Source organism: Notolepis coatsorum, assembly GCF_963971535.1.
Source record: "Notolepis coatsorum genome assembly, chromosome: 3".
NCBI classification, from domain to species: Eukaryota; Metazoa; Chordata; class Actinopteri; order Aulopiformes; family Paralepididae; genus Notolepis; species Notolepis coatsorum.
The window spans coordinates 60,481,303-60,494,558 of record NC_140167.1 but is presented as its reverse complement, the minus strand read 5'-3'; the positions used below and the strand labels follow the sequence as shown (position 1 = coordinate 60,494,558).

Here is a 13,256-nt window from a genome sequence, read left to right as displayed (position 1 = left end):
AGACAGACACCAACAGAGACAGACAGAGACAGACAGACACCAACAGAGACAGTCAGACACCAACAGAGACAGTCAGACACCAACAGACAGACACCAACAGAGACAGACAGACACCGACAGAGACAGACAGACACCAACAGAGACAGACAGACACCAACAGACAGACAGACAGACACCAACAGAGACAGACAGACACCAACAGACAGACAGACGACACCAACAGAGACAGACAGACGACACCAACAGAGACAGACAGACACCAACAGACAGACAGACGACACCAACAGAGACAGACAGACACCAACAGACAGACAGACAGACACCAACAGACAGACAGACAGACACCAACAGAGACAGACAGACACCGACAGAGACAGACAGACACCAACAGAGACAGACAGACACCAACAGACAGACAGACGACACCAACAGACAGACATACAGACACCAACAGACAGACAGACAGACAGACACCAACAGAGACAGACAGACACCAACAGAGACAGACAGACACCAACAGACAGACAGACAGACAGACACCAACAGACAGACAGACACACCAACAGAGACAGACGACACCAACAGAGACAGACAGACACCAACAGAGACAGACAGACACCAACAGACAGACAGACACCAACAGACAGACAGACAGATACCAACAGATACAGACAGACACCAACAGACACACCAACAGACAGACAGACAGACACACCAACAGATACCAACAGACACACCAACAGACAGACAGACACACCAACAGAGACAGACAGACACCAACAGACACAGACCAACAGACATACACCAACAGACAGACAGACACACCAACAGACAAGACAGACAGACAGACAGACAGACACCAACAGACAGACACCAACAGAGACAGACGGACACCAACAGAGACAGACAGACACCAACAGACAGACAGACACACCAACAGACAGACAGACACCAACAGACAGACACACACCAACAGAGACAGACAGACACCAACAGACACAGACCAACAGACAGACACCAACAGACAGACAGACAGACACCAACAGACCGACACCAACAGACAGACAGACACCAACAGACAGACAGACAGACACCAACAGACACCAACAGACAGACAGACAGACAGACAGACAGACAGACAGACAGACAGACAGACAGACAGACAGACAGACTTACTGGAAAGATGTCTCTTGACTTGCACCTGGTAGTGAGGAAGTACAGGTATTAGTCATGGATCAGATGCTTCAACTTTTAACTGCAGTTGTTGAAATGCTCTGCACACCCACACACTTCAGAAATTGCACACGACCAAAAGACACAGACACGCAGACACTCTTGTATGACTATACTTGTGGGGACTGTTTACTACATTTGCATTGACTACATTCTTCTAGCCCCTTACCCTCACTACTAGTACTACATACTACTTGTACTACTATTATAAAGTTGACCTTGACTATTAGTACTGGTAGTAGTACAAATACATTTAACCCTTCCCCTAACCTCACCATAACCCTTATTCTAACCCATATATTTAAACCCAACCCATAAACGCCAACATGGCCCCTTTTTAAGCTGCACAGGGTACATTTCCTCTACAATAACTACCGGTAGCTACAAATGCTTGAATATTCTTTAGAATCTCAGATCCAAATCCAGAAAAATCACCATTTGAAACAAAGTGAACCAACAATGCTCTTAGAAGATGCTTATTTGTATGGTAAAGGTGGTGGGAGGGTAGGAGCACCACAAACAAACACATCATTTCTAAAACCTGGCATCCGGTTTTTCTCTTGTAACACTTTATGTAATCAATACTAAAGATATATCATACTTTATTATAGACTTTTCAGAGGTTCGTCTTTTCCCCCCAAAACAAGCCGGTGCAGCTATAAACAAGGACCGGTCCAAATGTCTTCACTTTAACAGATTCAGCTCATCTTTCTACATTTGGGCTTCACAAGGATGGAAGTACAAGAGTACAACACACAGACAATCATTCTATCCATACCCCATACAGTAGCTTGCACGCAAGCACACGCATGCACGCACGCACACACACACACACACACACACACAGGGCATACCCCTCTGTTAGGCGGTAGGGTCAGGGCTCCTACAGTAGCCTTCAGTTCCTTCTCTGTAGCAGCAGAGTTGTTCCTACTGCTGCAGGCTACTGGTCTGATCTGGATGTGGAATTTTTTGGGCTCCTCATCATCAAAGTCTGAGTCGCTGGAGTAGAAGTTGTTCTCCTTGTCATCAACACAGCGTACGGCAAGAGAGGAGGGTCAAGGAAAGTAGGCGAGAAAACAGTGGCCAGAAAATGTTTACTTGCAGTTTCATACTTTGTATACTGTAATTTCCTTTGAGAAATATCTATATGTTTGAAAGGGGGGATTGAGATTGAGAATATTGAGAGGGAGTTCATTTTTCAGGAAAAGGTGAGACAGAGAGGAGGTGAGACAGAGAGGAGGAGGTGAAACAGAAAGGAGGTGAGACAGAGAGGAGGTGAGACAGAGAGGAGGAGGTGAGACAGAGAAGAGGTGCGACAGAGAGATAAGGGATAATAACCGGTTGGACATGGCATGTGTTTTGCAAAAATATATATGGTGGTGAAACCTTTTTTCTTACTCTAATTGTTTGAGGGACTTTCACTTTAGGAAAAGATGAGCGAGTGAGAGTAAAATAGATTAAAGAGAAACAGTGAAAGACAGAAAAAGAAAGAGAGACATCTGCAGGGAACCTTGTCTTAATTATCGGTTTGATTGTACTGATGTACTGATTGTTAGGGCTGACCTTCGAATTTTTTTTGGCAATCGAAGCTTCGGGGCCGAGCTTCGATTTTAATTCGAAGCTTCGAATTAAAAAAAATATTTATTAATTTTTTTTTTTTTATAATTTTTTTTCTTTTTCTTATGTTGTGGGACTTGTACAGCACTTTGGTAAACTTTGTTGTTTTTAAATGTGCTCTATAAATAAAGTGGATTGGATTAATTAATTAAGTAGCCCCTTTCGTGACTGTGACACAGCCAACACGGCTGTGATTTAATTCAAGGTGGATCGCTGTTGTCGTTTGAACTTCAGATTTCATGGGAACTACCAATCCCCCAAATCAAGAATGTTTAAGATGAATGAAGTAAGATTTTGATTATTTGAAATATGGCCTGTGTAGACTAAACTATGCACAGAATTATGTCAGTCTACAAGGTCCGGCAATGTAGACCTTGTAGACTCCACTACAGACCAATTATCAGTGAATGTTCATGCATTTTTAAGAAGGGCTACTTAGATTGTACATTAGAATTGATTTCAAGGTCCTCCTCCTTATATACAAAGCACTAAATGGAACAGGACCAAGCTACATTGCAAATTCTCTAGTCAACTATGTGCCTCCTAGAACATTGCGATCATCTACTACTGGTCTATTGAAGGTTCCAAGCCAGTCTAAGGAAAATCGGGGATGCAGCCTTTGCAAACTATGCACCAAAATTATGGAACACACTACCTATGGACATTAGGGAAGCTATTATTTAAAAAAAATAAGCTAAAAACGTACCTCTTCACCATAGCCTTCTAATACACTCCGCTGTTGATTGTACTGTAGCACTATTTTACTCTGTCCATTCTATTGCATAATTTTACTATCTATTCTATTCTACTATTTTATTGCACTGTATTATTTTACTCTGTCTATTACTTTTTATTACAGGTTCAAAACTGTCAGGTATTAAACTGTGTGGGTATCAAACAAGAGACGGTCAGGCTTTAAAACTGTGTAGGACCCAGGCCTAGAACTGCACCCTGAGAGAGGGAACTGCACCCTGAGAGGGAGGTTTGCCCTGGGTGGGAGGTTCGAAGGGTCAAAGTGGGTATAAAACAGGAGGGAAGACTGTCAAGTTCTAAACTGTGGATACCAAACAGAGAAGGTAAACACGACTTTGAACTGTTGAACAGTAATCCAGAACTATTTTATTGCACATTTTATTTCTTTTTTTAATCTATTCTATTCTACTATTTTACTCTGTCTATTTTATCTTACTCTTTTTATTATTGTCTATTTAAAACTGAATCAAACTATAAACAGGGTGGCCTGTTGGGATGTTAGATCCTAATGTGAAAAACTGTGATTTTATATGTCTGCACTTTATGTGCTCATTTTATGCCTGTCTTTTTTCTGTTGTGAAGCACTTTGAGCTGCAGTTTCTGTATGAAAGGTGCTATACAAATAAAGTTTATTATTATTACTAATTTCTATTGCTGAAACAAAACATCCCTTTAGGTAGAAACAGCATATTCACACCCGTTCACAACCTCAGTCAGATGAATTAAAGCAGAAAAGCTCGAGAGTGGATTATATATATATCAGCAGGGTAAAATGTTATTGCTGCTGCTCATTGATGGATATTCAAACGCTGCAATTTCCACAAAGAGACACGAGTGTAATTAGATTTAGGGAGAGATAGATTAGTTCAGGATGACAAGAGAAACAATGCAGACAAGGAAACCAGAACAATATGAAGTAAACACACTAACACATATAACCAGAACTATATGAAGTAAACACACCAACACATATATAACCAGAACAATATGAAGTAAACACACCAACACATATATAACCAGAACAATATGAAGTAAACAAACTAACACATATACAACTACAATATGAAGTAAACACACTAACACACACATATACAACCAGAACAATATTATGAACTTAACACTAAAACATGTTATATGTGTGTGTACACACACACACACACACACCACACACACACACACACACACGCTAGTTTCCTTCCTGTTAGTGCATCTCCTCTCCACTCTGCACGTGGCCGTGTTGTGCGATGGTAGGTGCATTGTGTGTGTGTGTGTGTGTGTGTGTGTGTGTGTGTGTGTGTGTGTGTGTGTGTGTGCTGTATTATGGCACTTGTGGTGTTTGTGAGTGTATGTTGTGTTACAGAATGCATGGTGCTTCTATGTGCCTGTGTGTGTGTGTATGTGTGTGTGTGTGTGTGTGTGTGTGTGTGTATCAGTGTGTGTGTGTGTGTATCAGTGTGTATGTGTTGTGGTATGACATGCAGTGTTATGGTGTTTGTGAATGCCAGTGTGTGTGTGTGTATGTGTGTGTTGTGTTATGGCATGTGGGGTTTGTGCGGTGTGTGTGTATACGTGTGTGCGTCTGCGTATGGTTGCACGTGTGTTTACGTATGAGTGAATAGTTTTTGGCAGGCTGATAGTTAGGGCCACATATAGCCTATGTATATGTGTCCATTATCGTTATGCAAGAGGTGCTGATGAGCGTGTAGCAACTGCTATGAGAAGAGATGGATAGAGGGAGGGAGGGAGGGAGGGAGAGGGAAGTGGGTGAGAGAGCATTGGACAGAGATGGAGGGGGGAGAGAGAGATAGGAGGAAGAGGGGGAGAAAAATAGGGACGGACAGGGAGACAAAGGGGGGGCAGAGAGATAGCGAGAGTGAAAGAGATGAGGGGGTGAAAGAGTGGATGAGAGGGAGAGAGAGAGAGGGAGAGAGAGAGAAGGAGAGAGTGAAGAATTGAGAGGTATAGAGATGGGGGGGAGAAACAGAGAGTGAGAATGTGTGTGAGATGTGAGTTTGTGCCGTTGATATCACATGTATTTGTGATATTGGGCTACACAAATAAACTTGAGAGAGAGAGAGAGAGAGAGAGAGAGAGAGAGAGAGAGAGAGAGAGAGAGAGAGAGTGCCGGGCCGTGTTTTCCTATTTACCCCGTTGAGTGCCACCATCCACGGCCAATGTTAACGTTAATATCGCCTAATCTATGTTTTAAATTATGGCTATGTGTCTAATCTGCCCGTCGCTTATCAAAGACTCATTTTCCAGTCAACATTGGCAAGGCAGATTGTATTTTTATCGCTTCATTTCCGTTTGATAGCATTTTGAAAATCACCCGTTTTCCGGGGAAAAACAACCCATGCCTATGATAATCGCCTTTTACTGGAATATTCCAGAACGTTGTCATTTGTCTGCCTATTTATGAATAGTTTTCAAATAAACGCTAGATGATCGATAGTATATGTGTGCGCACGCACGCATCGCTGCTGTTATTTCCTCATGGCTTTTAGAGTCAAAACAGCCATATCACATAAACGCTTATATCTCTGTGAAAACTAGTCTGATTATCCTAACACTGATAACATGGATTCCTTACCTGAGGTCAGATGGTATCCAAATGGTTTATTCCAATTTCCGATCGCCATTAGAAAAAATCGATAAATGTATTGATCAACCGTGTATACAGTAGAACACATGATCCGCGCGGCTCAGAGGCTCCAGAATGAACTCTGGTAGACCCCGGCTGCATCAGTGAGAAGTAAAATGTGGAGTCAGAAATCCCATTCACTTTCATTGAGTCCATTCCAAAAGGGTGATTTACCATCTGGGAGACGATAGGGGGCGCTTTTTTCACATCTGAGCGCCGGCGGTCCCTGGATCTCCAACGGTAGGCTTGCATGATGCAATATGATCTCAGATCGCTAATAAAAAAAAATAAAAAAAAATAAAAACCGAGAATACTTGTGACGTGGCATTCAACGGTCGGGTCGTAAACCCGAGAAAAGCTGTGAGTGGCGCTCAAAGTGTTAATTGTGTAAAACTATGAATATCTTAAATGTATAGCCCTCCGCCAGAAATATAAAGCAGGTTTATTACAGTATACCCATAATCTCACAAGTATCCCAAAACTGTATACTTTTCTTGTACAAATGCCATTGGTTTCAGAGTTACTGAGTTAAAGAGTTGGAATGTGTGATGTCTTAACTGGTGTAGTGTTCCTAAAAATCACATCATCAATCAATCATATCACCATGCTATGGATTCTTAACAGTGTTGGTGGCCCTTGTTTTCAGGGTCCATGAACTAAACAGGTTGAGAACCACTGGAGTAGAGTAGGCTTAATGTTTTTCTCTTCCAGAAGTACCAACATTTTAAAAAGTTAAAAAGTATGGAGAAGAATTGGGTAATTGTTTTGGGTTGTAACAAATAGGATGCCCGCCTGTGAACTGCCCCCTGATTATCCTCTCTCTAAATGTCTGTCTCCAACATTCCAACTTAAATGCTCTATTCTGAGCTAATGTTCTGAAGCTAATGGGGGCGGCGGGGCACCCAGAGTTTAACTGAGCGAGGCCTTCCATCTCCGTCTGTCTCTCTCTACCGCGTCTCGAGGGTTTGACTTTTACTTTCCCCGTTACAGAATAAATACACGTGGAGAACAGTGCCAGATGACATTTCTACAATTGTGCTCGACTTGACATAATTCCGTAGACGTACGGTAGTGTACGGTATGGTACGGTAGTGTTGAATCTCTGTGTGTAAGTTCAATTGATATTATATACCGTAATTCCTCTAATAGTAACCCCGGCTTGTATTTGTTTCAACTGTAGCGGGTACCAGGCTTGTATTAGGAGGAGGCATGTATAAGAGAGAGGCCTATATTTCTAATTTTCAAACAGATCATAATGAATAAATCAACATTTTGTGTCAGTTTGAACCCAGTAAAATGTACTGGGTTAATTTATTGAAACCAAGTACTGTATGAAATAGTAAACAGTGCAATTACAGGTGGTCGCTGGTCATTTCAACGTTTTCAAAGTGAAATCAAGTAACTAGCCCAGTATGCAGCTCAGTATATTAGTAACCCGGCTTGTATTAGGAGGTCGGCTTATAATTGCTTAGCTCAAGAGCGCACCCGGCCATTAATAGAGACCCGGCTTGTATTTGAATACCGGTTACTATTAGAGGAATTACGGTAATATAATACAGTGTACTTTACAATGACCGATAACCCTGCAGTTTTAGTACATGTATACAATACGGTGACTCAAGACAGGAGTCATTGAGACAGAATATTGAATTAAAAACGACTGTTAAAGCTAATGGGCTGCGGGGCTGTAGTGATAACCCTCTCAGTCCGTCTCTACAGAGTCTGGCAGCCTCAGTTTAACACCGACTGTAGGAGACCCAGTATCCCATTGTCTGAAATGTGAATTCATACCGAATTAATAACAAACCGACAAAGCAAGGCTCCTGTCTGGCCTCTAACCCAGACTTGCATTCATTTAGTGGATTAAAGCAGTTCTGTGAAATGATGTAGATGAAAAAAAAAGTCTATGAATCAGTCTGCATTTGATGTTGTTCGGTCCTGCTTGCAGGAACTACAATTCAAGATTCAAGATTCAAGATTCAAGAGTTTTAATTGTCACGGCATACAGGTATACAATGAAATGCGGCTGGTCTTGCCCGCGACGATGTGCAATACAGTGGTACAACATATAATAGAATCCAATAAAAATACAGTGGTACAACATATTAATAGAATCCAATAAAACAGTGCAATAAACAGGTACATGGTGTGCCATCTCGGTATCTGTACATTAGTATTTACAGAGCATATAGGACATGCTATTTAGCTTTAGTAGTGCAATACACTGTTCCTGATGTAATACTACTTTAAGTGGCCTTTCCTCTGGCCATAAGTGTGCGTGTGTGCGGCATGAGTGTTAAAGTGTTAAAGTGGCTGCTAGTGTGTGAGCGTGCTCAGCGTGCGTGTCGTGTATGTACTTGTGTGTGGATAGTTCAGTTTCTGTGTCTCTCAATGTTCATTGTTCAAGGCTCTGATGGCCTGGGGGAAGAAGCTTAGCCTAAGCCTCTCCGTCTTAGTCTCTAGAATTCGCAGGCGTCTGCCTGACCTCAGCAGCTGGAACAGGCTGTTATTGGGGTGGTGGGGGTCTTTCATTATCCTGCAGGCTCTGGATTTGCACCTCTTGTTGTATAGAGCCTGCAGGGGAGGTAGCGCAATACCCGTGGTACGTTCGGCTGAGCGCACCACTCTCTGTAGGGCCTTCTTGTCCTGTGCCGTGCTGTTCCCATACCAGGCAGTGATGTTTCCGGTCAAGATGCTCTCTACAGCTCCTGAGTAGAAGGACTGGAGTATCTTCCCCGATACTCTGAACTTCCTTAACTGTCTCAGGTGGTAGAGGCGCTGCTTCGCTTTCTTTACTACTGTGACTATGTGTGTTGACCATGTCAGGTCCTCTGAGATGTGGACCCCCAGGTACTTGAAGCTGCTCACCCTGTCCACGGTAGCCCCGTTAATCCTCAGTGGTGTGTGTGTCTCCCGCTGTCCTCTCCTATAATCCACGATCAGCTCCTTGGTTTTACCAATGTTCAGGAGCAGGCTGTTGTCCTGGCACCAACGTTCCAGTACCTCAACCTCCTCCCGGTAGGCCTTCTCGTCGTTGTCCGAGATCAGCCCCACCACCACCGTGTCGTCGGCGAACTTCACAATGGAGTTGGAGCTGAACTTGGCCACACAGTCGTGTGTGTAGAGTGAGTACAGCAGGGGGCTTAGTATTAATTGGTATTAAACTGACAAAACTAAAGTCATGTTCTCAAATAGTGAGTTACCACCAAATCCATTCTGACTTCCCAAGGAAAATAAATTGAATTAGTCCCAAGCATAGTCCAAGTACTTGGGCTTTCTTATTGATCGCTAGTTATCTTTTTAATATTGCAACTCTGGTCTCTGCCTCAAGGTGAAGTTAGGCTTCTATTTTAGAAATGAACCCTGCTTCTCCTTTAGAGACAAAGGAGACAAAAACAAAACCCATATGTAGGTGCTGTGTTCCTGGATCTTAGAAAGGCATTTGACACTGTCAACCATCAAGTACTTTTGGCAAAGTTGTCTCGTTTCAATTTCTCTGCAGATACAATTCAATGGTTTAAGTCTTACCTAACAAACAGAAAACAGTGTGTCATGGTTGATGTCAAATCTCCTTATCTTGACAATCCAGTCGGTGTGCCACAGGGATCTAGCCATTACTGTTTTTCCTGTACATCAATGACCTGCCGGACATATGCCCTGACTTCAATGTACAGATGTATGCTGACGACGCAGGAATTTTTGTACATGGTAAAAAAACTGACCTGATCTCATGTGAATGAATGAATGAAAACTTTATTTAACAGATTGCAGAATGGGTACAATACAGTACGGCTCAATACATACAATTGTTAAGGGGATGCAGACCTGAGAAAGACGTTTGTCTTGTTTCCATCAGGGTCCCCCATTTTCAATTCATATAGACATATATGACATACATGACATACAGATAGTCAGTACTGCTACATCTATACATTTATGACATACCAGATTTGCAAATACAGTACTGTTTGTGATACAGAAGGAGTCAAGAAAAGGGAGTATATACATTTGACGTAGAAACTGTACATTGGAGGAGGTTGGGTGGGGGGGGTTGGGTACATTGGGATATTGACAACCATACTGGGTAATTTACATTGGAGGTGGTTGGGGGGGGGGGGGGGGGGGCGGGGGGCACACTGTATAAACAAGTAACACTGTACATTGAGGGGGGGGGGGGAGGAGACACTGTACAAACAAACACAATTGTACATTGAACTATTGACAAAACCATACTAGGTAAATGACTGTACATTGGAGGGGGTTGGGTTAGGATATTTACAGGGGCCAGTGTTGAATTGCAGTCTCCCGTAGGTGTCCCTTGAGAGAGGTTTTGAAAGTGGGTAGTGATCCACATTCCTTTACAGCTTTGGGTAGGGCGTTCCACATTGATGTGGCATAATTGCGAAACGTGTTTAGTCCCTTATTTGAGCCGAATCTGGGTTTAACATGATTTGTGGAGCTCCCTCTGGTGTTGTGATCGTGGTATTCACTGACCTTTGGGAAGTATTTTGACATGTACATGGGTACCTTGGTCGTGTAGTGTATCTTGTAGACCAGGCCCATTGCAAGTTGTTGTACTCTGTCGTCTACTCTAAGCCATCCTAGGTTGTCGAAGTGGGCAGGGGTGAGGTGGGTTCTAGGAGTAAGGTCAAGCAGTAGTCTGACCAGTTTGTTTTGAGATGTTTGTAATTTTGTTTTTAGCGCCTTTGAGGTGCTTTGGTACCATGAGGTGCAAGCATAGTCGTAGTACCCCTGAATGAGTGCTCCTGCCAGAGTCTTCAGGGTGTTCTTGTTTACCAGAGAGGAGATCCGGTACAAGAATCGAGTTCGTTGGTTGACTTTTTTTATTACATTGGATGCCATTTTGTCACAGGAGAGATTAGCCTCTAGGATGGAACCCAGGTAGGTAATTTCATCTTTCCTTGTGACAATATTGTCACCCACTGTAACTGAGAAGCCGTCGGTCTTGCTGAGTTTGTTATTTGAACCGAAGAGAATGGACTCTGTTTTGCCCATGTGTAATGATAGTTTGTTATCAGCGAGCCATATGCAGATTCTGCCTAGTTCCGAGCTGAGGGTTTTTTCAACCTGTAACTTGTTCTTGTCAGAGACCAGCAGGGCTGAGTCGTCCGCAAACAGGAACAAGTTGCAGTCACAAGCTGACGACATGTCATTTGCATAAATTAGGAACAGTAGCGGTCCTAGTATGCTTCCTTGTGGAACACCACAGCTCACTGTGAGGGGGGGGGATAGGGTACCGTTTACCTCCACCATCTGTTCCCTCCCCTCAAGGTAGGATTGCATCCAGCTCACTGATAGACTATCAAAACCAATTGCTTTTAGCTTGTCAATCAGAATGGAGTGATTGACCGTGTCAAAGGCCTTTTGTAGGTCCAGCATGACCATGCCGCAGTATTTGCCTGCGTCCACCTCTTGTTTGATGTGGTCATTCAAATAGAGAAGGCATGTGTCAGTGGAGTGGGATGTTCTGAAGCCAGATTGGAATTCGTAGATTAGATTTTTTTCCGCTAGGTACTTTTCGACCTGTTCGTAGACTATTTTTTCCATGACTTTCGAGATGGAGGTGAGAATAGAAACAGGGCGGTAGTTGCCTGGGTCTAATTTGCTGCCCTTTTTGTGCAGAGGGGTCACCCTCGCAATTTTGAAGTCCTTGGGGACGTGTCCCTGTTTTATGGAGAGGTTTATTATGTGTGTGATGATTGGTGTGATGGCGGCTGCTGAGTCTCTGAGGAATTTGGAGGGGATGTTGTCATGGCCAGTGGCCTTGTTAGGTTGGAGGGCGCTCAGTTTATTGAGTACCTCATCTGTTGTTGTCTGATGTAACCTCACAAAGGCAATGAACAAGGTCCAACACTGGTTGCAAAAATCATGCCTACTGCTAAATACAAAAATAACTGTATGCATGATGTTCAGCAAACTACCAGTTAGAATCACATGGTCTAATGTGTTTCTGGGGGGGGGGGGTCACACATTGAATACTGCTTCACAAACTGGTAATTTGCTGGTGTCACTGTCATGAAACCCATTGAACAGCTTTATCATAGAGCCATCAAGGTATTTGCCAGGAAGTCATTGGCATACCACCATTGCAATATTCTGAAACAACATAGCTTTTTGAGCTTTGAAAATGTCAAAGTCTTAAAAACCGCTTGTTTCATCTACAAATGCCTACATGGACTAGCTCCCCCTCCTGTACAGGAATTCATCTACAAAAAAAGAAACACTGGACTCTGCACCAGGTCAGACACCAGAGGTGACTGCATGGTCCAACGTAGACTGACCACGTTTGGCCAAAACGTCCTGTCCATAAAAGGCAGTCAAACATGGAACAGTCTCCCCATTTCCATGAGGGAAAGCCCCACCCTTGCTTCTTTTAGAGGGCAACAAAAAAAATTGCTGAAGACCAACCAGTCATGTGAACACATGTGACATATTCTCTAGCCACTAGTATTTCTGTGTATTGCTGTTATGTATTTGTAATTTTTTTTTACTATTTTTATGTGTCCTGTTTTTTTTTTAACATACACATAAACATAACAACAAATTATACTCACAAGCATTAACAGTAAACATCCAATGAAATCACCATTTGAATCATTATAAATGTAGTTTACCAGATATATACCTAATACTTGCTATCTAATATATCTAATATCTAATCCTACATACATATGCTCTTGCTCGCTCACCCCCCCCCGGACCCCCACTTGGATAATCCATCCATTTTCTTTCGTTTCTAACCAGGCACTACACTTCATATGCTAGCTTTTATTCTCTCCACCACTTCTAAACAGATTGCAATGTTGGTTTCACTGACACCTAAAATTCTTGCTGTAGATATTTCTAGATAAATCACATCGATATAAGTAAGAACCCATACCTTCAGGCAAATTTTTTCTGGTTGAATCCATCGTGATGCTATCAGCTTTTTAGCAGCTGTGAGACCAGATAAAACTAGTCTCTTTAGCTGTATAGGGGCTGCAAACTGAAA

At 42.7% G+C, this 13,256-nt stretch overlaps 1 protein-coding gene across 1 annotated transcript in view; it reads right to left on the bottom strand.

The window, feature by feature from the left end:
• Positions 1–13,256, bottom strand: part of fcho1 (FCH and mu domain containing endocytic adaptor 1) — a 253,690-nt gene that overhangs the window by 55,041 nt on the left and 185,393 nt on the right. The window contains exons 13-14 of the mRNA XM_084310518.1: positions 2,088–2,269; positions 1,177–1,201 (exon numbers count right to left, since the gene is read on the bottom strand). Of these exons, the coding sequence (XP_084166644.1) occupies positions 1,177–1,201; positions 2,088–2,269 (207 nt within the window). The remainder of the gene's footprint in view (positions 1–1,176; positions 1,202–2,087; positions 2,270–13,256) is intronic.